This window comes from Hippocampus guttulatus, chromosome 14, assembly GCF_054856545.1.
Source record: "Hippocampus guttulatus isolate MCC_2025c chromosome 14, RoL_Hgut_1.0, whole genome shotgun sequence".
NCBI classification, from domain to species: domain Eukaryota; kingdom Metazoa; phylum Chordata; class Actinopteri; order Syngnathiformes; family Syngnathidae; genus Hippocampus; species Hippocampus guttulatus.
This window is the reverse complement of record NC_141274.1, coordinates 1,660,202-1,684,016: the sequence shown is the minus strand read 5'-3', so window position 1 is coordinate 1,684,016 and position 23,815 is coordinate 1,660,202. Positions and strand designations below refer to the sequence as shown.

Here is a 23,815-nt window from a genome sequence, read left to right as displayed (position 1 = left end):
GACTGTGGCGTCTTCCTCTTCCAAAATCTTTTTCACAAATCTTTGGACCATGAATGATAATCAGAGTTGCTAATTGTTCCGGATTGTCTGTAAATTGTTACGAAAAATCTCTGAAAGTGACCTCTTTATGGTCGGATTATGTGGTGTTAAAAAATAAACGTTGTCACGTTAAAAAGGTTGAAAACGAGCAAAATTACTTTGCAGATAATTGCGATTTATGTTTGGCAACACGCTGCTCCCGTCCACGACTCCTCTAATGTAATGTGTCTCTGTGGATGCTAGCAGACAAAATCAAGGTAAACTGTGAGCTAATGACGTGACACTCATCCTGGTCGCTTTTTTCGTGATCGTTTTAATAGATTTATATCAGCATTGAGTGACATTTTCCATCATTCGTTTTTATTTTGATCCTCAAAAGTATGTCTTCACATGAAATTGCTTTTTCCCCTGCGCTGCTGTATTGAAATGAAAAAGTAAAATGATTAGAGCCGGGCCCGCACCATACAACACAACACAAAAGTGGTATGATTCAATGTAGACCAACAAAAAACAAGAGTCGCAGTTGGTTGCAACCTCCTACCTTTTGGAATAAATAAAAGAAAGAAATTAGCAAACGTGAGGCTAACCTGACCCATCAGGAAGTTTGACCAGGACAACACCAATTCTTAAGATTTCTCCATTTACAAACATGCAAATGTCCCTTTATTGAGTCTGCGAGGAAGCTTGAAGTAAGCAGCGGCTCACTGCACGGCCCTTAGACAGTGTTGACGGCAAGCGAATGGGGACTCAGATGGGTCCAAAATTTAGCACAGCCTCCGGAGAGCCTCCTTTGTCACCCACGCGAGACGGACATTGTTAGCAGATAGTTGCCAGAGGACGAATCATGCCCTCCCGACTGTGAGAACTTTGACACGGCCAACCTGTGAGCGGGAGCAGCCAATAACCATATAAAAGCAACACAAAGGACTTAATTGCAATCACTGAGCCTTTTTTATTGTATGGGGAGAACGCGGGGGAGTTTCACTTAAACATTCACCACTGACGACGGCAAACGTTTCAAGGTGAGGACGACTCAACGTAGACAGGGAAGAAAGGAAAAGGAAAATGTCAGGCAAAATGGAAACAATATGTTGTCTCCATAATGAGACACCGTTTTGGTTTTTGAAAGGAAGGTAACATTCTTTCTCAAAAAGCAAGAAGAAAAAGATTTATATAAATGGCTTGAAAATGACTTTCCTGCCAACACAAAAAAAACCCCCAGAAAATTATTAGTTTTTGAACAATTTATATCTTGGAAAAATGTGAAATATCTCTGAATAAAATGTTTTCACCTAAACTTTTTTCCCCTCCCCAAAAAGTTTTAAAAACGATCATTACCAAGTTCCCAAAAATACAAAAAGAAATGAATATTTTGGGGGGGGGGGATTTTCCAATTCCAAAATAATAATAAATACATTTTCCTGCAAAAATAATACTGAAACAAACATAAAAAATGAATTACAACTTTTTTTCTACAGAAAGTACAAAATTAAGTCAAGTTTATTTGTCTAAGCCTTAATCACAGAAGACTTTCAAAGGGCTTCGCAAATCCAAAAAAACAAACAAGCAAAAATATTTTTTAAATAAAAAAAAGTTTTTTGTCAGAATTTTTTTTCTCAGAAAGGGGAACCATCGTCAGTTTTCTTTTCTTCTTAAAAAATCTGACATCATTCAAATAAGATGATCACTTCTATCACGTTATCCATTCTCTATCGTGCTTATCCAGTTCCCTTTTTTTTTTAAATTAAGAAACAGAGATGCGATAAACATTTTTATGTGCTGATTCCGAAACTGCCCACATTTTTTCTCCAGCATATCAGGTTTCCAAAATAACAACAATGTAATATATTAATATACTGAGGGGTTGTTTTTTTTTTGGTTTCTTTTTCACAACGACGAAGGTAAGCTTTGAGGTGCGAAACACGTCGTCCGCTCTGAATGTGAGGGATGTTTATCAGAATGTAACGTGAAGAGAGGCGACACCTGTAAAGCCGTCTTTTGAAGTGCCTGTTTGTATTGTTGCGGCCAACAAAGAACTCTTGGCACCTCAGCCAGATAACGGGGTGGGCTTCTGGGGGTTGCCATATGGGAGACATTTTCATGCACTTGAGTGTGAGTGTGTGTGTGTGTGTGTGTGTGTGTGCGTGCGTCAATCACATTACCGTAGCCGTATGACGTGGTGGTCCGGCCCAGACGCAGTGTTGGTGGGGTTGCCTGAAGGGTATGATGAGGGGTCATTGGCGGATTAGAGGTGCAATGGGAGGAGGCAGACATGATCACTCATTAGTCACCTTTTTCGCGTGTGTGCGTGTGTGTGTGTGTGTGTGCGTGTGCGTGTGTGTGTGTGTGTTGCGAGCAGTTGACCGGGTAGGATGAGCTCACCTGCATTGCCAGCAGCAGTTTCACTCATCTCATGTCTCTTTTCGGCAGTGGCCAATCACATTCAGGGCAAAAGGCAGGAAGTGGCCCATCCGAGGCTGCCATTTTCCCGACATCTGCATTTGCAATACAAAGCAGGAATTCATGTGTTTAGAAATGCAGATTACCTTTTGAAACATAATATTTGAATGTCCGAGCGTTTGAGTAATGGCTTGGATATGAGTGTCTCGTGATCCTCTCCTCTTTCGTCTATAACTGCTTCAAACAACAAGTAATTCTTTGGAGGACTACTTTGACTTGAGAGATACTGACTAAAGCACAGGTGTCAAACTCAAGGCCCGGGGGCCTGATCCGGCCCGCCACGTCATTTTATGTGGCCCGCGAAAGCAAATGATGTATGTCAACTTGCATGATCCTTGCTAAAATGTGCACCGAAATGTCAAATTGTCAAGTGTAATACATAAGAAAGGAGATTTTGCAATATTTACTGTATGTTGTCCTGTTTACACTCACTCACACAATAAGAAGCAAACTATTATAGTTGACTAATTTCAAAACTAGTAATCCAATAATTTGTTGTGCACAAATAATAATGCGATGAGACGATTAAAAATGTGTTTTGTGGTTTCAAATGTCATCGAACGGCCCTCCGATGGAAGACATAGCTCTGACGTGGCCCGAGACAAAAATGAGTTTGACACCACTGAACTAAAGTCCACTTAGAGGATTTGGACGGGCCGCCTACGGGCACGCCGGCCGTTCCCCGAGTGTGCGAGATGGGCTGTATCGATGACAAGGTGACGAGCCGCGGGTTAGCGGGGGGTGTCGAGGAGCGGGCTTATCATTAGCGGGGCCTGGCGCTGGCCTCTGCGAGTTCCAGTAATTAGCAGACAAAGGGCGGCGCTTGCCTTCCCACTGCTTTTCCCACACTACACTGCAGGCTCAGAATTCCACTCGGCCCCAGACCTGCAATCTCCTCGCTTTTTAGACGGCAAATTACTGACAAGTCCCATTCTTCACAGCACTGTAATTGCTTTTTAGTGTTGTTTTTATTGAGGCCAGCGCATACCGCCCGGCCGACCCCCTCGCCGCTGCCTCAATAAAGTCAAGCAGGGGAGGCTGCTAAGGGGCGGGGGTGGCGAAGGGTTAATATAGATAACATTGGCCCCTAATTGGAACGTTTTGGTCAGCGTGGGGGCTCGGCATTTTTGTTATCTTGTTCTGTGCTGTGAGTTTAAAAATCATTTCCAAGTCGCCCAAAAGAGATGAGCTGGTCCTGTGTGTCACTCACTCACATCTACTCTTTGCGGGACACGGTCGGTGTCACAATACAAACCCGCTTGAGCGGCGAAAACGTCTCATTATGGCACTTTGAAAGAGACACCCAACATTCTTGGCTTGCGTCAAGCCATTTTCCTCTGTACGACACTTCATGTCCACTTCATGGCGTGGCCGGCCAGGACGAATGTTCCGAAACTGTTGCCATTTGCAGCGGCCTCCGATGAAGGGACAAGAAAAAGTATTCTCAGACATGTCCATGAAGGAGTTGACACTAATTACTAGGATGCAAATCCTGTACAAAAACGGTCAAAAACCTATTCCCACAAAATATGTGGGAATAGGTCATTTAAAATCACGTTTCTTTGGGTAATTATTTTTCAAATGGCCTTCATTCATACATGAATTACAATGTCCATGTGTCCATCCATCCATCCATTTTCTGTTCCGTTTTATCCTCACAAAGGTCGCAGCGGGTGCTGGAGCCTATCCCAGCCGTCTTCGGGCAGTAGGCGGGGGACACCCTGGACCGGTTGCCAGCCAATTGCAGGGCACACAGAGACGGAACAACCATCCGCGCGCACACTTACGTATATCTAGGGACAATTTTTGGAGTGTTCAATCAGCCTGCCATGCATGTTTTTGGAATGTGGGAAGAAACCGGAGTACCCGGCAAAAACCTACGCAGGCCCAGGGATAACATGCAAATTCCACACAGGGAGGCCGGAGCTGGAATAGAACCCGGTACCTCAGTGTCCATGTATTTTATTTTAAATTACTGGCATGAATATAAGTCTACTTGTAGCTAAAACTAAATCTAATTGTAATGGGAAAGAAAATATGCAAGTGGTATTTATTGTCAAATGATTATAATACAAAATTTCATTTTGAGTTTTTTTAAATTAATTTATTTTTTGGGGGGCGGGCAGGTTTCTTAGTCTGTGGTAGTTTTTATTTTTGGGGGCAGGGGGAACTGTTTCAAATTAAGTTTTGTTTTTATTAGTCTTAGTATTTCTTTTTATATATGGAGTGTTTGTCAAGTGCAAGATAAAAAAAACAAAAAAAGTCACTAACTATTGTGTTATAATGCAAAATAAATGACAATTGTAAAATGACTTTCCTTCTTCTGTACGGATTTGCAGGTGTACCGAAACAAATACATTTAAAATGAACCCTGAACTCTCACGTATGATTTTAATCGATCGAGGATGTTTTTGCTCGAATTATTGTAGTTTTTGTTAGTTTTGTTAACCTGACATGGAGTTTGTATGGAAGTATTTGATTTTCTTGACAAAAAATGTTTTAACAATTGCAGTTTGTTAGTTCATTAGTTGTACTGAACTTGAATAACCTTGTTGCCAATGCAAAATCAATAGTATCTTTATGAATGCAGATTACAAAAAAAAAAAATGTGTGGTCATGCGTAACGTAGAGGACTAGCATGTAATACAGAGGTGTTACGTGCACATTTTTACACATGCCTGGGAGCCCCCAGCGCCAATTGACTCAGGTAGCGCGCTAATTTGCTTGTGCCCTTACGTGTCCGTCGTGATGTCAGCGCGAGCAGTTTGACACCTCTGACCCTGTAAGGCGTGTCAGGCAGCCGGTCACAGGCTTTCAAATAAGGTGCCACGACAAGCCCGCTAATGCGTTAGCACACCGGCGCCGGCCCGAAATGAGAGGCTGCAGTAGACTGCGCAGCCTGGAGGCAGACAGCTGCGCTGTCGAGCCACACACACACACACACACGAGTGCACGCGCACAAATAGGCCCTCTCTGCCTGCATCATCAAAACAATGACTCGGAAAATTGTAGAATGATATCACCGACTGTTATTGACGTAGCGCACGTTCAGAATGACTGAAAATACCTTTCAAGTTCATTCGACACTTGTTGATTTTCACGGAAACTTTGGAGAATAGACTTTATACAGATCTGATTGGCTGGATGGGATCAATTGACCTTTTTTTTTCTTTTTGCATTTTATGGGACCGACAGTAATGTCTTTCGTTCACTGATCGATCAATGACGTCAATGATCGACTCTGCAAAGTAAAACATCATGGCTGCAGTGTTTCCCACATTCAAATTTATCTGTGGTGGGTGCCACAAATTAAGTTGATATTACATACAAATATCTATAATTAGATACAAATATCTTGCCACAAGTTGCAAATATCTAACAGCTTGAATACAGTGATCCCTTGCTACTACCTTGATTCAGTGCATGGCAAATTTTTAAAAAATATTCATAAAAATAATAAAAAATATGCCGCTAACCAAACCTATACATTTTTTTTACAGGCTTTTTTTGCCGGAAAAAAACGACCATGGATAGTAAGGCGTTTTAACCCAAAAAAACGACCATGTATAGTACGGCGTTTGTGGCCGAAAAAAAAGGACTACGTATAGTAAGGTGTTTTTAGCGGAAAAAAACGACCACGTGTAGTGAGGCGCTTTTAGCTGAAAAAAATGACCATGTATACTAAGCCGTTTTTAGCCCCAAAAAAAAGACCATGTATAGTAAGGCATTTTTAGCCCCCAAAAAACGACCATGTATAGTAAGGAATTTTTAGCGTCAAAAACGACCATGTATAGTTAGGCACCATCGGCCGAAAAAAAACGACCATGTATAGTAAGGAATTTTTAGCGTCAAAAACGACCATGTAGAGTAAGGCGTTTTTAGCCGATAAAAAAGACCATGTATAGTCAGACATTTTTAGCCCCAAAAAAACGACCATGTATAGTAAGGCGTTTTTCAACGAAAAAAAACGACCATGTTTATCAGGCGTTTTTAGCCGAAAAAAAACGACCATGTATAGTAAGGCGTTTTTAGCCGAAAAAAAAAACGACCATATATATAGTCAGCCGTTTTTAGCCAAAAAACATGACCATTTGTAGTAAGGCGTTTTTAGCCGAAAGAAAATGACCATGTTTAGAAAGGCGTTTTTAGCCGAAAAAAACGACCATGTTTAGTAAGGCGTTTTAACCCGAAAAAAGCGACCATGTATAGTAAGGCTTTTTTAGCCGAAAAAATACGACCATGTTTAGTAAGGCGTTTTTAGCCGGAAAAAAAACGACCATGGATAGGCCATGTAAGGCGTTTGAACACCAAAAAACGACCATGTATAGAAAGGCGTTTTAACACGAAAAAAACGACCATGTATAGAAAGGCGTTTTTAGCCCCAAAAAACGACCATGTATAGTAAGGCATTTTTGGCAGAAAAAAAACGACCATGTATAGTAAGGCATTTTTAGCCCCCAAAAAACGACCATGTATAGTAAGGCATTTTTAGCCCCCAAAAAACGACCATGTATAGTAAGGAATTTTTAGCGTCAAAAACGACCATGTATAGCAAGGCATTTTTAGCCCAAAAAACCGACCCTGTATATAGTAAGGCGTTTTTAGCCGAAAAAAAACGGTGCAAATGGTTTTCTTTATTTGCTGTCAGCCGGGTGAGGGTGCCCCCTCCCCTCTGCCGATGGCCCGAAGACAGCCGGGGGAGGCTCCAGCACACCCCCCGCTAAAAATGCCTTCCTATACATGGTCGTTTTTTCCGGCTAAAAACGCCTAACTATACATGGTTGTTTTTTTCGGCTAAAAACACCTTACTATACATGGTTGTTTTTTTTCGGCCGATAATGCCTTACTATACATGGTCGTTTTTGATGCTAAAAATTCCTTACTATACATGGTCGTTTTTTGGGGGCTAAAAATGCCTTACTATACATGGGGGTTTTTTTGGGCTAAAAATGCCTTACTATACATGGTCGTTTTTTTTCTGCCAAAAATGGCTTACTATACATGGTCGTTTTTTGGGGCTAAAAACGCCTTTCTATACATGGTCGTTTTTTTCGTGTTAAAACGCCTTTCTATACATGGGCGTTTTTTTTCCGGCTAAAAACGCCTTACTAAACATGGTCGTATTTTTTCGGCTAAAAAAGCCTTACTATACATGGTCGCTTTTTTCGGGTTAAAACGCCTTACTAAACATGGTCGTTTTTTTCGGCTAAAAGCGCCTTACTATACATGGTCGTTTTTTTCGGCTAAAAACGCCTTTCTAAACATGGTCATTTTCTTTCGGCTAAAAACGCCTTACTACAAATGGTCATGTTTTTTGGCTAAAAACGGCTGACTATATATATGGTAGTTTTTTTTCGGCTAAAAACGCCTTACTAAACATGGTCGGGGTTTTTTCGGCTAAAAACGCCTTACTATACATGGTCGTTTTATTCGGCTAAAAACGCCTTACTAAACATGGTCGTTTTTTTTCGGCTAAAAACGCCTTACTATACATGGTCGGTTTTTTCTGCCAAAAATGCCTTACTATACATGGTCGTTTTTTTCGGCTAAAATCGCCTTACTATACATGGTCGTTTTTTTCAGCTAAAAACGCCTGACTATACATGGTCATTTTTTTTCGGCCTATAATGCCTTATTATACATGGTCGTTTTTTTCGGCTAAAAACGCCTAACTATACATGGTCGTTTTTTTCGGCTAAAAACGCCTTACTATACATCCATCCATCCATTTTCCGAACCGCTTGATCCTCACTAGGGTCGCGGGGGGTGCTGGAGCCTATCCCAGCCGCCTTCGGGCAGTAGGCGGGGGACACCCTGAATCAGTTGCCAGCCAATCGCAGGGCACACAGAGACGAACAACCATCCACGCCCACACTCACACCTAGGGACAATTTAGAGCGTCCAATCAACCTGCCATGCATGTTTTTGGAATGTGGGAGGAAACCGGAGCACCCGGAGAAAACCCACGCAGGCCCGGGGAGAACATGCAAACTCCACACAGGGAGGCCGGAGCTGGAATCGAACCCGGTACCTCTGCACTGTGAAGCCGACGTGCTAACCACTGGACTACCGGGCCGCCTTCCTTACTATACATGGTCGTTTTTTTTTTCCGGCCAAAAACGCCTTACTATACATGGTCGTTTTTTTCGCCTAAAAATGCCTTACTATAAATGGTCGTTATACATGGTCATTTTTTTTCGGCTAAAAACGCCTTACTATACATGGTCGTTTTTTTCGGCTCAAAACCCCTGACTATACATGGTCGTTTTTTGGGGCTAAAAATGCCTGGCAATCCATGGTCGTTTTTTGGGGTTAAAAATGCCTTTCTATCCACGGTCGTTTTTTTGGGGCTAAAAACGCCTTACTATACATGGTCGTTTTTTTCGCCTAAAAATGCCTTACTATAAATGGTCGTTATACATGGTCATTTTTTTCGGCTAAAAACGCCTTACTATATACATGGTCGTTTTTTTCGGCTCAAAACCCCTGACTATACATGGTCGTTTTTTGGGGCTAAAAATGCCTTGCAATCCATGGTCGTTTTTTGGGGTTAAAAATGCCTTTCTATCCACGGTCGTTTTTTTGGGGCTAAAAACGCCTTACTATACATGGTCGTTTTTTTCGGGTTAAAACGCCTTAATATACATGGTGGGTTTTTTTCGGCCTATAATGCCTTACTATACATGGTGGTTTTTGACGCTAAAAATTCCTAACAATACATGATCGTTTTTTGGGCTAGAAAACGCTTTAGTATACATGGTCGTTTTTTTTGGGCTAAAAACGCCTTACTATACATGGTCGTTTTTTTCGACTAAAAACGCCTGACTATACATGGTCGCTTTTTGGGCTAGAAAACGCTTTAGTATACATGGTCGGGTTTTTTGGGGCTAAAAACGCCTTACTATACATGGTCGTTTTTTTCGGCTAAAAGCGCCTGACTATACATGGTCGTTTTTTGGGGCTAAAAATGCCTTGCAATCCATGGTCGTTTTTTTGGGCTAAAAATGCCTTTCTATACATGGTCGTTTTTTTTCTGCCAAAAATGCCTTACTATACATGGTCGTTTTTTTTGGGCTGAAAACGCCTTTCTATACATGGTCGTTTTTTTCGGGTTAAAACGCCTTAATATACATGGTCGTTTTTTTTCGGCCTATAATGCCTTACTATACTTGTTCGTTTTTGACGCTAAAAATTCCTTACAATACATGGTTGTTTTTTGGGGGCTAAAAATGCCTTACTATACATGGCCTTTTTTTTTCGGCTAAAAACGCCTTACTATACGTGGTCCTTTTTTTTCGGCTCAAAACGCCTTACTATACATGGTCTTTTTTTTTTGGATAAAAAAAATGTTTATCCGTGAGGATAAAGTGGGTCAGAAAATGGATGGATGGATAGTTTTAGAGTCTTCACTTCCAGAATACTGGGAGAAAGCCCAGACAAGCATGGGGAAAGCATGGATTTTTTGATATTTGAAGAAAGAACCGCAAAGTGGTTGTGACGTGCTGCCCACTGCGAACCTCAACTCGCATTCATAACAGCGTGAGCTTCAGGTCGCTTTCTAATTGGTTACTTCGATTTCACGGCACAATCACAGAGCGCGTGCCTCAGCCCAATTTAGACTGGACCACACAGAAAACGATTTGCAATCGTCAACACTGAACAGGTTTAACAGGGGAAGGGAAATCACACTTAGCACACTCCTCACCACAGGATAATCACTCAGGATAAGCTTTTAGAGCCAACCAATAATTATCCACTTTCACTTAATTGTGTCCTGTTATGTTTTGGTCTGACTTTTTTTCTGTCAGTTGGCTCAGTGAGCTGGGTGGAGCGAGAAAGTATAGTAGCTATTAGCAATCAGCTCCCAGTCTCTTCGGCGGGAATCACAAACATTTTCGAGACTGAGAGCGACTTCATGGGTTTTGTGTAAAGGGCTACCTGTTTGATACACATTTCTGAAATAACACATTTGTTCAAATTACTTTTAATAATGTTATTATGAAAAATTATTCTTCAAAATTATTAATATTCAGAAACTGGCATGCGAAGACAACCGTGTTCCTCAGTTTTTGCATTCAGCTGTATGATTTGTCGTTTTAGTTTTCGGAGCTATGCAACTGCGTTTAGGGTCCAACCTGCCACGTACTGTAACAAATTGGTCAGAAAAATTGTTATTGTTAATTATTATTTATTAATGTAATTATTATTATTTTTTTGCGCCCTTATCCACGCGTGTGGCAAATGCTGTGTGTGAGAGCAGAATAACTTGACGCTCTTCCACAAAAAGGCAGTTTAACCTGTTGCCATTCAGACTCCATTTTCTATTTTTTTTATCTTTGTATCATTTTATATCTTTGGGTTCAACGTCGTAGGTCCAGCAAAACATCAAGTGATAGTAATACACTATAAATATTTTACAACAATACTTAAATATATTCATAATTTCATATGTGCCGTTGATTGAAATAGTGATGCTTGTGGTGAAAATTTAAGCGAGCGGCGTTTCCACTGGTTAGACTCAAATCAATGGAAGTGAGCCCTGCTTTCAATACCTCCCTATTTTTCCTCTTAATTCTCACCCACTTTCCTCTTTCAGTAGCAATCCGTGTCTTCCTTGACTGATACACCATCTTTTTATGGATCCAAAAAAGTGATACTGTACATCGTACTGTATGAGGAGCCTCAGAATGCAGACCGGGCTTGCACAGTTCCCATCGCAAGGAGAACTGATGCTAAGTGGCCCAATGGGTGTGGGGTGAGTGACAAATTGTGATTTATAAAAAATGTTTTGGTGATGGTTGGGTCCTAGTCAGTTTCGGGAGAATTGTGCAGTGTGCGACAGCCCTTATTCTGATTAGAAAAGAAGACAGATGCTCCAGTTAGGCCAATTATCGGTATGTGTGTACCAATCTTAATTTGGCATTGATGACGATGTAACCATTTACTGGCCCTGCACTCGCAGGGATTAGAATACAAATCTGCATGCAAGGCAAACGCGAATCAACTTCACCCGTCATTCAATGAAATGTTTCATCGCACAAAGAGTCTTTGCTCTTTGAAGGAAGTTTCCCAAAAGGGTCACAGAGCAGTTTGTGAATCCCTGCTTTTGAGAAACGGACCATGCAGTTCACATCCAAGCGAGTCACCCTCCGCTACTAAATCCACTTCCCTGGCACGGTGGCTCATGTTTACCCTCATCCTGCAAAGCAACAATCAGACCTTCCTGACATCAGAGGCCCCCGTGTCTTTTGGGAAGTAGCGCATCCTGCGAGGGCTTGTCTCAACCATCTGTCACGGATGTCCTACGATGTCGCTCATTGACTCCAATGGCTCTCGTGTTCTTCAGCCAGTTCTACTTTGATAGATTGAAGGCTGACATATGGGATAGGAGTTTAAATAGAATGTCCAGTACATTCAGTAACAGCCTTGGGGAGCAGTCAGTTTCTTAGCTCTGCTTTTTGAATTTCGGAGGTCAGGACCCAAAAGATGCTACTTTTAATCTTGGGATTGCTTCTGAATTTCTTAATAGTCTTGAGACTTTATTGCATCACATAGGCTCAAGACCACCTGCGCCAGATATAACAAAGCAGCCCCAACCGAGACTTTTTGACACGAGGCAGTACATTTCTTCATGAATGCCTTGATAAGTCTGAAAGATTTCACTGGAACCTGCAGAGATTTGTGATACTCAGGTGCAGAACAGAACAGAACCTCTTCCGCGGTTCAAGCTTTCTCGCACTGACCATCACATTTTTCCAGAATGTCTTGATAGTCTTGAGATTTCATTGTACCCTTCGCAATTCAAGATATCCTGTGCCAGATGTAGCAAAGCAGCCCCAAAACAGAGCCGCGACCAAACTTTCTGACACCACATTTTGTTTCAGAGTGTCTTGATAGTCTTGAGATTGCATTGTATTCTGCAGATTCAAGACACCCTTTGCCAGAAGTAGCAAAGCAGCCCCAGAACATAACAGAGCCTCCTCCATGTTTCACAGTAAGTACAGTGTTCTTTTCGTTGTCTGTTAACACAGACCTGATGGCCAAAAGCTCCAGTTTTGTCAAATCTGTTTAAAGGACACTCCCCCAGAAAGTCGTGCCTCATCAATATGCATTTTTGGGTTGAAAGAAACCAACAATTTTGTATGCTTATATGAAAAGCATTGCCCGGACGTAATGACGCACGGAATCAAACGTGTCCGCATGTAGCCGGGGCGGAGTGTAAAATCGTATGTAAATCCCTTTAGCAAGCTTTTCTATCAGCACACAAAGGTGATTGGCAGACGATACTGCCGCACATTGATCCTTTGCCCTCGGCCTGTCTCCTTCTGTGGCGCCCCCTACTGTGAGAGGCGTGGGGTGCGGTGCCCGCTGGCTCCGGCTGCCAGCGGCCGGGGGCCAGCACGGATCCTCTCATGGCGACCGTAATAATGTTCGGTTTGTTTCCTGCCTCCTTTGGAGCCTTTGGCCCGAGCCGTCATCCTGAACATGAGACGCAGAGGGAGGCATCCTATGCCTGTCCCTCCGGGTTGCGTTACGTCTCGGACCGAATTTGTAGCAATACTGCAGCCAAGCACTTGTGTTTTGTTTTGTTTTTTTAGAAAAAGACAAAGTGTACCAACGATGACGATTATTACAACTACCGACAGCTAACATGGTGTGTCCAGATCATGAATAAACTCCTGAACATGTTTGATCGTAGGAATAAGGGACACTGCATTCCCATGCCCCTTGCTGAGTGTTTTTTATCCCCACTTTGCGGGGAGCAAGGCCCCTACTGAGCTCCCTCACCCTAGGAAGCCTCTCTGACCCTCCGGCCTCCCTCCCTACATTTAGGCATACATTCATATTGATCTGATATGATGTGCAGCGATAAGTAGGGGTGATTCCTATCCATGCGGAGGACTACCGGGCTCGTGGGCCACCATCTGGGACACATTTTAAGGGAGATTTAATGGGACCATGACATTGCGCGTGTGTGTGTGCAGGAGATTTGTCAAGCCATCAGAATTTGTCTGTTAGTTTTTTTTTTTGAGTGGATGAAGTGGGAGTTGGGGGCTGGGGGGGGGGGGTATGTACACCCCCTACTGTCCTATTTATAGTCCTGTGTCCACGCATCACAACTGTTAGTATGTGCTGAGATATGACGGAGAAAAGGTGCAAAGATCATGTAATGCGGAGCGAGAGGAAATGATGGATTTAACTTGGACCTCAAGCAGCTTCACGACTCAGGATGGCGGCATAGCGCTAAAACCCGATTTTGACCAGCGTTGAGTAAGTTACTCAAGTATTTTTCCATATATATTCACTTTCAACAAATATGCGGTTCTGCTGTCATCTTGAAGGTGTTTGTTCCCTAATCTTGTTAAAACGTCAACACCAGGGCCACATCTGACTAAGGGACTAATCGGCCCGGTAACTTGTCGAAGAGGCTGAAAAAAAGTTTAAAATTTGTATGTAAAATATAAATGTTTAAAATGATAATAATGTACAATTTATAATAGAATACTCATTCAAATAATGTGTCAACCTCTTCATAATTCACTTCATTAGAATCAATTAACCGCAAAGATAAAACTGTTAAATGTATATTAACGAATGCCACATGTGGCCTGCAAGCCATACCTTGCCCCCCATCCCTCACTTGAGTACACAGAGGATTTTGATGATGTTTGAATTCAAGCAAAGTTGGATCGCAACATTCCAAATGCTACGTTGCAAATAATTTGTGTCATAATGAATGTCTTCTATGGCAGTGGTTCTCAAATGGGGTCCCCAGACTCCTGTTTAGGGGTCCCCAAAATAATTCTCCCCCCCAAAATTTGGTTGTAATAGTTTTAAAACATATATAGCTACGTATTGGGCCTGGCACATTAAAAAAAAACCCCAAGATAAACTAGTTAACTTTGTTAAAAACTCTGATGTGATGAAATATCATCATACAAATTTTATATTATTAAATCAATAACGTTTTTTTGTTTTTTTTCCAAAAGGTATGATAAAATAAAGTCGGATTAATTTTTTTCAAGAAAAATCAAGATATATTTTTTGAGAATTATTAGTGGATCAATGTGTCTTTTTCCAGAATGGAAGGCATCCTGTATCATAAAAATACAATTCTGTTTTTTTAAAACTGACTTGTTAAACTACGACTTTCCTGCCTCGTTAATCTTTGATTTAAAAATCCGAACAGCATGACCTAAATTTAGGAAACTAACTAAGATTAAAAAAATTTTTAACCTGAAAAAAAAACTTCGTTCCTTTACGTTACGTTACGTTACTTTTCTTTAAAAAAAAAATAAAATAATGCTTTCATCCAAAAACATTAACATTAACTTTTTTTTTTTTTTAAAAACCCTTTACCGTAACTTTACAACTTTTTATCTGGCTGTTGTGCCGCATCCTGGATCGGATGTTAACATTTAAAATTGGAACGCTAACCGCCTGAAATGTTCTATTTGCAAATCACTTCATCCCAAATCCAATATCACTATGTTTATATTCTCTCATACCTATTTATTATAAGTATCCCCTATTTATTGGCCTGCACACTTATCATGTACCATAGTTGCAAATAGCAATTTTATGTAAATTAGCTGTATGCTAACTTCGGCATATCTGCGCCTGTAGGGTACAAGGCAGTATTATTCAATGTGCAATTATCCCCTTAAAAAAGATATAATAAAATGAAAAAGAGTTACATCATATTCAATAGCCTAGTCTTTAAAGTACCATATTTATAGGATGGTTTATGCAGAAATGTATAACGTACCGTATGTCTTGTGCACTTATATTGTATCATAATGCATGGTCTACACGTCCATAATTACCAGTTGTTTAACAGTGCGCACATAATGTACAACACTTACTGTTTATCAAACTAAAAGGTCTGTGCACCAGAGGTGTCAAATCCAGGTGCAGAAAGTAAAAACCCTGCCCCGGTTTGGCTTTCACCACAGGTACTCCTGTTCAACTGGCAAGTAAACCAGCTCGTTTGGATTTCATACCTCTGCTGAGCACCTATCATGAACCATATTTCATTGCGTGTGCACCCGTCGAGGTTAATGAATCAGCTACGCCATCGCCCATGTCAAAATTGGGCCACATTGAATTGTGTCACTTTAGAGACAATGCAGTGCAAGATAGAACGCAGAAGAGCAATGAGTGCCAATGTGTGTGCGTGTGTGTGTTTTAAATCAGCAGAATGACAGAGTGGACATTCTGATGGAAAGGTCACTTTCCAAACTGGTCGCCAGAGCACAAAGTCAGGGCAAAGCTCCCAACTCCAAAAGAATGCAACTCGGGATGTTGCAGGTTTTTGACATTTAAAAAAAATGCCGCAAATTTTAGAACAAGATCTTTTTTTCTCATCAGCCATTTACCACAAAGAGATTTGATTGATGGCTTTTATTGGCTGACCACCATCTGAACCAAAAGGAAAAGCCCATTTGTTTGTTTTGTTTTTTTGGGGGGGGAGTTGAAGAATTCTTTGCCTGGGTGTCTTCAGTACAAAATTAAAGGATGAGGCGACGAGCGCGAAAAAGTCAAGAGTGGTTTTGGAAACCGCCATGTGTGTGTTTGTGCCTGTGTGTGTTTTATAGAAGCCAATTTCAAGTTGTTTACCAGCGAGGTCAGTGGTATGACTGTTTACAAAAGAACAACAGAGCTAAGCTAACCTCGCTCCAAGTCCCCCTTTTATGGAACATACCGAGGTAACGTTTCATGCTGAGCGAATCACCCCTAAGCTACAGTAACTATTAGCAAAAACTAATTAGTGCCACAATCTATGAGAGCTGTGATTCTAAACACTTTAGAGAGCTTATTTTTTTTTGTGATTCAATACATTTTTTAGATATGAATGAGATTTTCAGATAATTTTGTTGCTGGGGTGGCACGATGGTTGACTGGTTAGCATGTCCGCCTCACAATGCAGAGGTGCGGGGTTCGATTCCGGACGGGGCCTTCCTATGTGGAGTTTGCATGTTCTCTCCCATGTCTGCGTGGGCTTTCTCCGGGTACTTCGGTTCCCTTGCATATTCCAAACACATGCATGGCAAATTACACGCTGATCCCTCATTCAGGATCCTTTGCACCTCGGAAAAATAGTTATTCAATTTTGCGAGTGCTTGTCGCGTGAAGTCACAGAATTGTGGTATGTTTTAGTGAGAAACAGCAAATTAACTAATACAGGGAGGTAGCAAAACCTGTTTTGGAAGATTAAAGATTTGTATTCCTACCTTGCTTGACAAGAGTGCAGAGAATATCTTGGTGGGTTTGATGTCCAGATGCAATGCATCTGCATGTGTCCCTTTGGTTTGTACAGCACCTCACACTTCTAGGAATGAATTCCAAGGTTCCTTGGCCCATAAACTATGGCATTGAAAGAAAAAGATAATTCATTAAAACACCTGAAATCTTTCTGTTGTCTTCATAGAAATATCGATATTGTTTGGAAAACCGAAAAATCAGATGGGAGATCTGTGAGCAACCCACAGTTACTGCTAGAATTGGCTGCTTTTTTTTTTTTTTTTTGGTGGGGGAACGTTTGTCTAAGGAAGCGATGGAAGACTCATGACCTTTGACAAGACGTGTGTAGATGCTCTGTACAGAAAGGTTGATTAGAAAGCGACCGAAAGCTGGCGCTGCTGTCACGCAGACCAAAGCTAACAGTTCGCCAACTTCTTCTGTATCCTCTTCTACTTTTACTTTCTACCCTGTGACACCATGCTACCAGTCACAGGTCAGTCTTGGCGCTACTACAGACACTATTAGGTGTGTTGCACATTTGGAGTATGCAAGGAACTCACATGCATGTATTTTTCCTTGTCATGTGTGTGGACACGGCTTCAATAAGTCTCTGTACACTTCTGTTTTGAGTGAGATTATTCCAAAAAAAATTTTACTCACTCCAAACAATGATTGAAAAGTAATTTTCTCCATTGTAAATCATTTTTGTTTCCGGGTAAACAACACCCACATGAATGACAACAATGTGTGCAAATATACTGAAAGAGGTCTCGGGCGTGCCTGGCAGGGCCAAACACAAGTTATGGTTTTAGAGGGGGCTGGGAGTAAGACAGTGTTATGACCCTTTTCTGTGTGGTCTGTCACCAGCTATAAACTCAACTGGCCTCCTGCTGCCCCCCCCTGCTGGGGGTAGCTGGCATAGTTGACCCTGGTTAAAATTCAACTGGCCCCTCAATGAGCTCCTTTTTCAATGACCTGCTTGGTTTAAAATGAAAAAGGAAGTGGATTTATTGTGATTAAAAACACTACTACTTATACTGTTGCTCATTTACCAGTAAATTTAATACAATAAAAGTGATCGGTTTTATGCTGAGGAATAATAATGTATTTCTTGTCCTAATTATTATTATTGTTATTTAATATTATTTATTGGGATAAATATATATTTCAAATATAGGCACACAAAACTATGCACCATTGTTATAAAATTACTTTAACCTCAGAACATTTTTTCTCCAGACAACATAATATGATTAATATTATTAATATTGAGAGACAGATTAATTTTATATATTTGTTAGTCCTTTTTTACAGTGAACTCAGCTCGGCCGATTGAAGTGCCCCTTTTTGACCACAGGAGGCGATATCCCGCCGAATGGCAGGACGAACACGGAAGTGAAGCCATGACGGATGTTGTGACGTGTCCAATGGTCGCCATTTCCCGGAGGAAGGAAACGCCTTGAAGTTGCCACAAGGCAAAAGCTCCTCGTAAGTGCTCAGCTGAGAAACTACTTTCTTCTTTCCCCAGCGTTGTGTCATTGCGAGTCCTGTTTTGTTATAAGCGGGGGGGGGGGGGGGGGGGCAGGGTTGATGACAAGCGGCAGCGGCAGGGGTAAGTGACGAGGAGCTAAGCGCTAACCGAATCGGTTGGCTAACTTCCCGAAGTGTAACACCGGCTGTTTTCGGCAATTCACTTCATTTAAACAGTCTCTCGAATAAGTGCCGCCGACGCCTCGCGAGATAACGTTTTCTGGTTACGTGACGACTTGATTAAGTGTTTGTCATTTGTAATTTGATATTCAACTCATTCTCAACACCAGCCGGTGCTTATTTCTTATACGCCGAAGGGTGGTTTTAATGTTTTTACTTTATTTGAATGTATTTTGATTTCAAGAACTGATCATAATTTTGGCTTGGTCTTACTTTTTAAGAGCGCATCCCATTTCGGTGACGTCACTGTCGCACCTTCAGCAACCTCTCCATGTCCAAGCTATGTTGACAATGGGTGTTTTGTTTCTCCAGACAAGGCAAACGTACATTCCTGTCAGCACATTCCTGTCAGCAGCAACATTGCCAGCCATGGGAAATATATTTGAAACCCTGTTCAAATTCTTGGGCAAGAAGGAAATGAGGATCCTCATGGTGGGCTTGGATGCGGCAGGCAAAACCACCATTTTGTACAAACTCAAGCTTGGGGAGATTGTCACCACCATCCCAACCATAGGTAAATAGACATCAGCGTGTTTGTCAGTGTTCTGGGTGTGGACATTAACGTGACCGTACTTTCTGCCTTGCAGGCTTTAATGTGGAGACGGTGGAGTACAAGAACATCAGCTTTACGGTGTGGGACGTTGGTGGTCAGGACAAGATTCGACCGCTGTGGCGTCATTACTTTCAGAACACACAAGGCATGTGTTAAGGCATCACGCTGCATCTTGCTGAAATGGCATAACCATTTTAAAAATGTGCGCTTACCAATGTTGGGCAAATTACGTTCCTTTAAAACAAATCAGTTAACTAGTAGTCACTTTCTCAGAAAAGTAATTAATAATTGGTAACATAATTTAAAAACGTGAAAAAAAATGTCAAACATTTTGGATTTTTGAGCATGGCACAATGTGCATATGGCATACTGTACATTGATTATTTTAATTTTATTTCCAGAAAAGTAACATTTCACGTTACTGTCAAGGAAGGCTGATTTCATTTGTCAATATTTGACTGGGCTCGTTCCTCAGACCTAACACCCCATTACTTGTCGACTCGTGCGAGTGCTTGTTTTCGTTTGTTCCAACAGCACCTCCTAAACTCCCTCTGAGTGGCTTACAAGGAAATTTCAATCGACCTCACCCAATCATCATCACTTAGGCGGTTTTCTCGCGGCCTCACTTCAGTGAACTTTCTGGTCTGAAAACAGGTGTAGTGAACTAAGAAGTAACTTCCTGCATTATTTGGCAATAATGGCAAAAGGCACAGTCACGATTGAAAAGTTGGAGTACGTGTTTCTGAAAAAGTAACGCTGTCTTTTCACAACATTGTTATAATTTAGGAACAGAAGTTAGCTTTTGGCAAATATGTTGGTAGCTAAGAATTAGTACAATCCATGGTTCGATTTATACCAATAACAGCTAACTGGGGAGGAAAACACCTTTTCACACAAGATGCTCCCTCCTGTGGTGTGGCTTGATCGTTGGTATGTGTGTACCCCGCCTAAGGTGTGTTTCTGTCACAGGTCTCATTTTTGTGGTGGACAGCAACGACCGAGATCGATGCTCCGAGGCTCGCGAGGAGCTCATGAGGATGTTGGCGGAGGATGAACTGAGCGGCGCTTTGCTATTAGTTTTTGCTAATAAACAGGTGAGTCGTCTTCCTGAAAGAATTGCAATCAGACTTCCGTCGACATGTGCATTGTTCACACGCATGAAAACCCAATAAAACCTCATGAAAGTGAGGTACAAGTACAAAGTATATTCAGTACCCGCAAATGGAAGTGCACAAGCACAAACCCAAATGTCCATTTCCAACCGCAAATTTGTGTTTGTCTTGCGCTGAGCGACTTGTCTCCCGAGCATTCTGATCATGTTTCTTTTCCAATGAATGCCTTCCAATGTGGCCTTGACAGGACCTGCCCAATGCCATGACGGCATCTGAGATCACAGACAAGCTGGGTCTTCACTCCCTGCGCGACAGACAATGGTACATCCAGGCTACCTGCGCCACAAATGGGGAAGGCCTCTACGAGGGACTCGATTGGTTGTCCAACAGGCTGAAAAACCACTAACGCTCACCTCATACCTTTTTACATTCTGCCTTTACTGAGCTGTCGTTACTGCAGACACACTGGACGATTACCTCGATTGGCCAAAGCTGACGCGTTTGTATTTTATGTAATAGATTTTGGTAATGGGCCAACTTTACTTGAATTTTTCTGGTCTGATTGTTTGACTTTCGGTTGGGTGATAAATGAGGGAAGTGTGGAATCAACTTTTCCCAGCAACCATATGACCAATTGGCCAAAAAAAAAAAAAAAAAAAAAATGATGCACTTGCGACAATGTGCCAGAATAACAAGATCCAGGCCACCTCCCATTTGGTAAACACTGGAATGTTACATGCAACATATCTTGTTGGAAGGGCATTTTCTTTTTCTATTTTGTCTGTCTCAGGTCCACGTTTGCCTTAAAGAGCATACACTAACTTAAAAACGATGCACAACTTATCACACGTTAGGCCCGCCTTGTGACGGTACAACGTCGTGGCTGTACTCAATGCCTTTTGGAAAGAGAGGCAAGGCTTTTGAACAGCAATAAAGAAAGAATATTCCTTCTGCGTTTTTTGCTTTGCACATGGTTCACGTTTGGTACAAACAGAAACCTATATCATGCCTTCATCTATCAAAGTGTTGCCTCCTGTTTTTTCCTCAATGTTACTGCACTGCTCTGAATATAGATGGAGTGGGGGTGTTTTTGTGATTTCTAATTATTGAAATGTTTGAATTAATCTATGGGTGTTGCGAGTTAAGAAGCACTAATAAAAGTGAAATGGATTCAATGTACCTGGAATTGATTTTTCTTTATACTCGACTCTGCAATAAAAGTGGTTCAATGTTACAAAATTAACCATTAATGCATTTTTTTTAATACTAAAACATTTGCCTCAAGAGGGATAAACAAATTTATATTTCAAATGTGTGTGACCCCACACTTGACGAAAAAGGAAGTGTATGCTTCCTGGGGTTGTGTTCATGCGATGTACTGGAGATGAAGCACACCAAAGTCACAGCCAAGACTGACCTGAGAGAGCCAGCCTAGTGCCACAGACCCACAGAGAATACAAACAAACAAAGAAAAGTTATACGTTGTAAGTGCTCCTTTCAGCAACAATTAATGCCTCAAGTCTTTTTGGATATGATGCCACAATACAGGCTTTGCCACACCGATCTTGGGACAGTTTCGACCATTCCCTTTTGCAGCACCTCTCGAGCTCCATCAGGGCGGATGGCAAGAATCTGTCGAGAGCCAATTTCAGACCTTTCAGGGGATGTTCAATCAGATTCAATTCTGGGCTCTGGCTGGCCTACTTAAGGACATTTCCCAGTTGTCCTGAAGCCACCCCTTTGACATCTTGGCCGTTTGCTTAAGGGTCATTGTCCTGTTGAAAGATGAACCGAGTCTGAAGTCGGGGAACTCTGGAGTAGGTTTTCATCGAGGATCTCTCTGTACATCGCAAGATTCAGCTTTCATTTTGCCATTGTGGGGTGTCGTGTAGAATTTTGTGAGGATTTTTCTTTTCTATAGATGTCACGCAAACCTTGTTATTCTAGGTAAAAAATCGTACACAAATGAAGGGGGTAATTATTTAAATGTACTTTCTGGTTGCGTGACACTTCCGTCTTCGATTGACAAACAGCTCAGAAAAAAGGGGGTGTCATAACTGCACTCATTAGGTGACCCAGTGGGAGAGCAATGTGCTGCCTATGGCTGTAGGAGAACACTTAAATGTTTGGCCTGAAGCAGTGAGTGACCTGCCGCATGCACGCTGCGTAGGCTAGGGAGGGAATCTAGAAGGGCATTCTTGCAGGTTGATTAGGCTGCTATGGTTCATGCAGCCATGCCTATAAAATGGAGGCGGTGGCAAAGGGGTGGGTAGGGCAAGTCCATGGCTGCTCATAGGGAGGCTTTGTGTGGACCGTCCTGTCCTGCTGCTCCATCAGCTTGGTTTGTGTGTGGCACACTAATGCGTTAAAAAAAAAAAAAAAAAGTGGGGGCATCTGTTTTTTTCTTTCTTTCTATGAATTCCTTGCTCTTTTTTTAATGCACCCCCATAGGTGCAGCCCCTCCTCATTAAGGGCCCATACAAACACAAGGCTCTAATCGGAGCAGCTATTACAATGGCAGTGAACCAGTCGGAGGTGTGAACCTTCAAGGGATTAACTGGTCTCTCGCAGCATTAGAGAGGGACAAGTTCCAAGTCGTCATTTTAAACATCCCCCCCGCCCCCCATATAAAACCGTAAACTGAAGTCCCTTGCTCAAGGCTCAAAGCGTCACCCTACATAAAAAAACCATTTCAAAACGTATTTTTACCATAAACATAAAAAGCACAACTACTCACCCTATGAAACCACGGGACATAACGGAGACGGTTAGCAGAGAAGTTCTGCTCATTTTAGACTACCGGTACATGCTTTTTAGCTCATGCTATTTCGGTTAGCGTCTGCAGGGTGATGTTTTTGATTCCATACCTTAGTTACCTGCATGTTATTTAGGTTAGCTTCTGCTCGGTAACATTAAGACAAACATTCTTCAACCATTAAAAAAAAAAAAAAAAAAAAAAGGTAAAGTAAAACTACTCACCCTTTGAAGATGCCTGATACAGCGGATATTGTTGGGGAGCTTCTCCAGTCATTTTCGTGCTAGTCGTCACACTTTCAAGTACAGGATATTTAGGTTAGCATCAGCTTCGTAACAGCATAAGAATTCTTTCACCCCGATAAAATATTTACAAGTCAAAACTACTCACCCTTAGAAGAAACCTGGCACATTGAAGATTGCTAGCCGGCTTCTCCAGTCATTTTCAGGTACAGCACAGTTCGCTTAGCGAATCTGCTGAGTAACATCAGTACAGGGATATCCTAAACATGTTAATAAAAAGTACAATCAAGTAAAACTGCTCAACTTTTATCGGGGCTTGACATAATGGAGCTTGTTGGTGAACTTCTCTGGTCATTTTCATGCTTGTCATTATTAGCGACTTGCTACACTTTTGACTAAACACTATTTAGGTTAGCATTTGCATAGTAAAATGGGTTAAAAAATAGACCTCAACAACTGCATAATGAAAGTAAAATACATTTAAACTACTCACCCTTTAAAGACGTCCCAACATAAGATAAGATATAATGGAGGATGTAGGTTAGCCTCTCGGGACATTTTCATATTAGTCATCAGCCATTATCGTGCTTTTGTTAGCATAAAGGATGTCTGCTTGTAAAATTACTTTAAGTTATGCTATCAACAAATAAAACAAAGCAATGTGTCTTTTATGTATGCACTAAGATACATTTGCTGTTCT

At 41.6% G+C, this 23,815-nt stretch overlaps 1 protein-coding gene and 1 long non-coding RNA gene across 3 annotated transcripts; one reads left to right on the top strand and one right to left on the bottom strand.

Annotated features, from left to right (window-relative positions):
• Nucleotides 1-967: 967 nt before the first annotated feature.
• Nucleotides 968-23,270, bottom strand: LOC147194423 (uncharacterized). The gene is made up of 4 exons (XR_015102772.1): nt 23,098-23,270; nt 16,734-16,866; nt 2,422-2,534; nt 968-2,253 (listed from the first exon to the last, which is right to left on the bottom strand). It is a non-coding gene; the product is annotated as an uncharacterized LOC147194423 (long non-coding RNA).
• Nucleotides 18,087-21,297, top strand: LOC147194424 (ADP-ribosylation factor 1-like). Of its 2 annotated transcripts, none has more exons than XM_086128494.1 (5): nt 18,087-18,231; nt 18,766-18,967; nt 19,041-19,151; nt 19,976-20,100; nt 20,366-21,297. In XM_086128494.1, exons 2-5 carry the CDS (start codon nt 18,823-18,825, stop codon nt 20,522-20,524), a joined length of 540 nt encoding a protein of 179 aa, XP_085984620.1. In that variant the 5' UTR covers nt 18,087-18,231; nt 18,766-18,822; the 3' UTR covers nt 20,525-21,297. The 2 variants fall into 2 exon arrangements, with proteins under 2 accessions (XP_085984620.1, XP_085984621.1); XM_086128495.1 differs by lacking the exon at nt 18,087-18,231 and adding an exon at nt 18,341-18,355.
• Nucleotides 23,271-23,815: the final 545 nt, after the last annotated feature.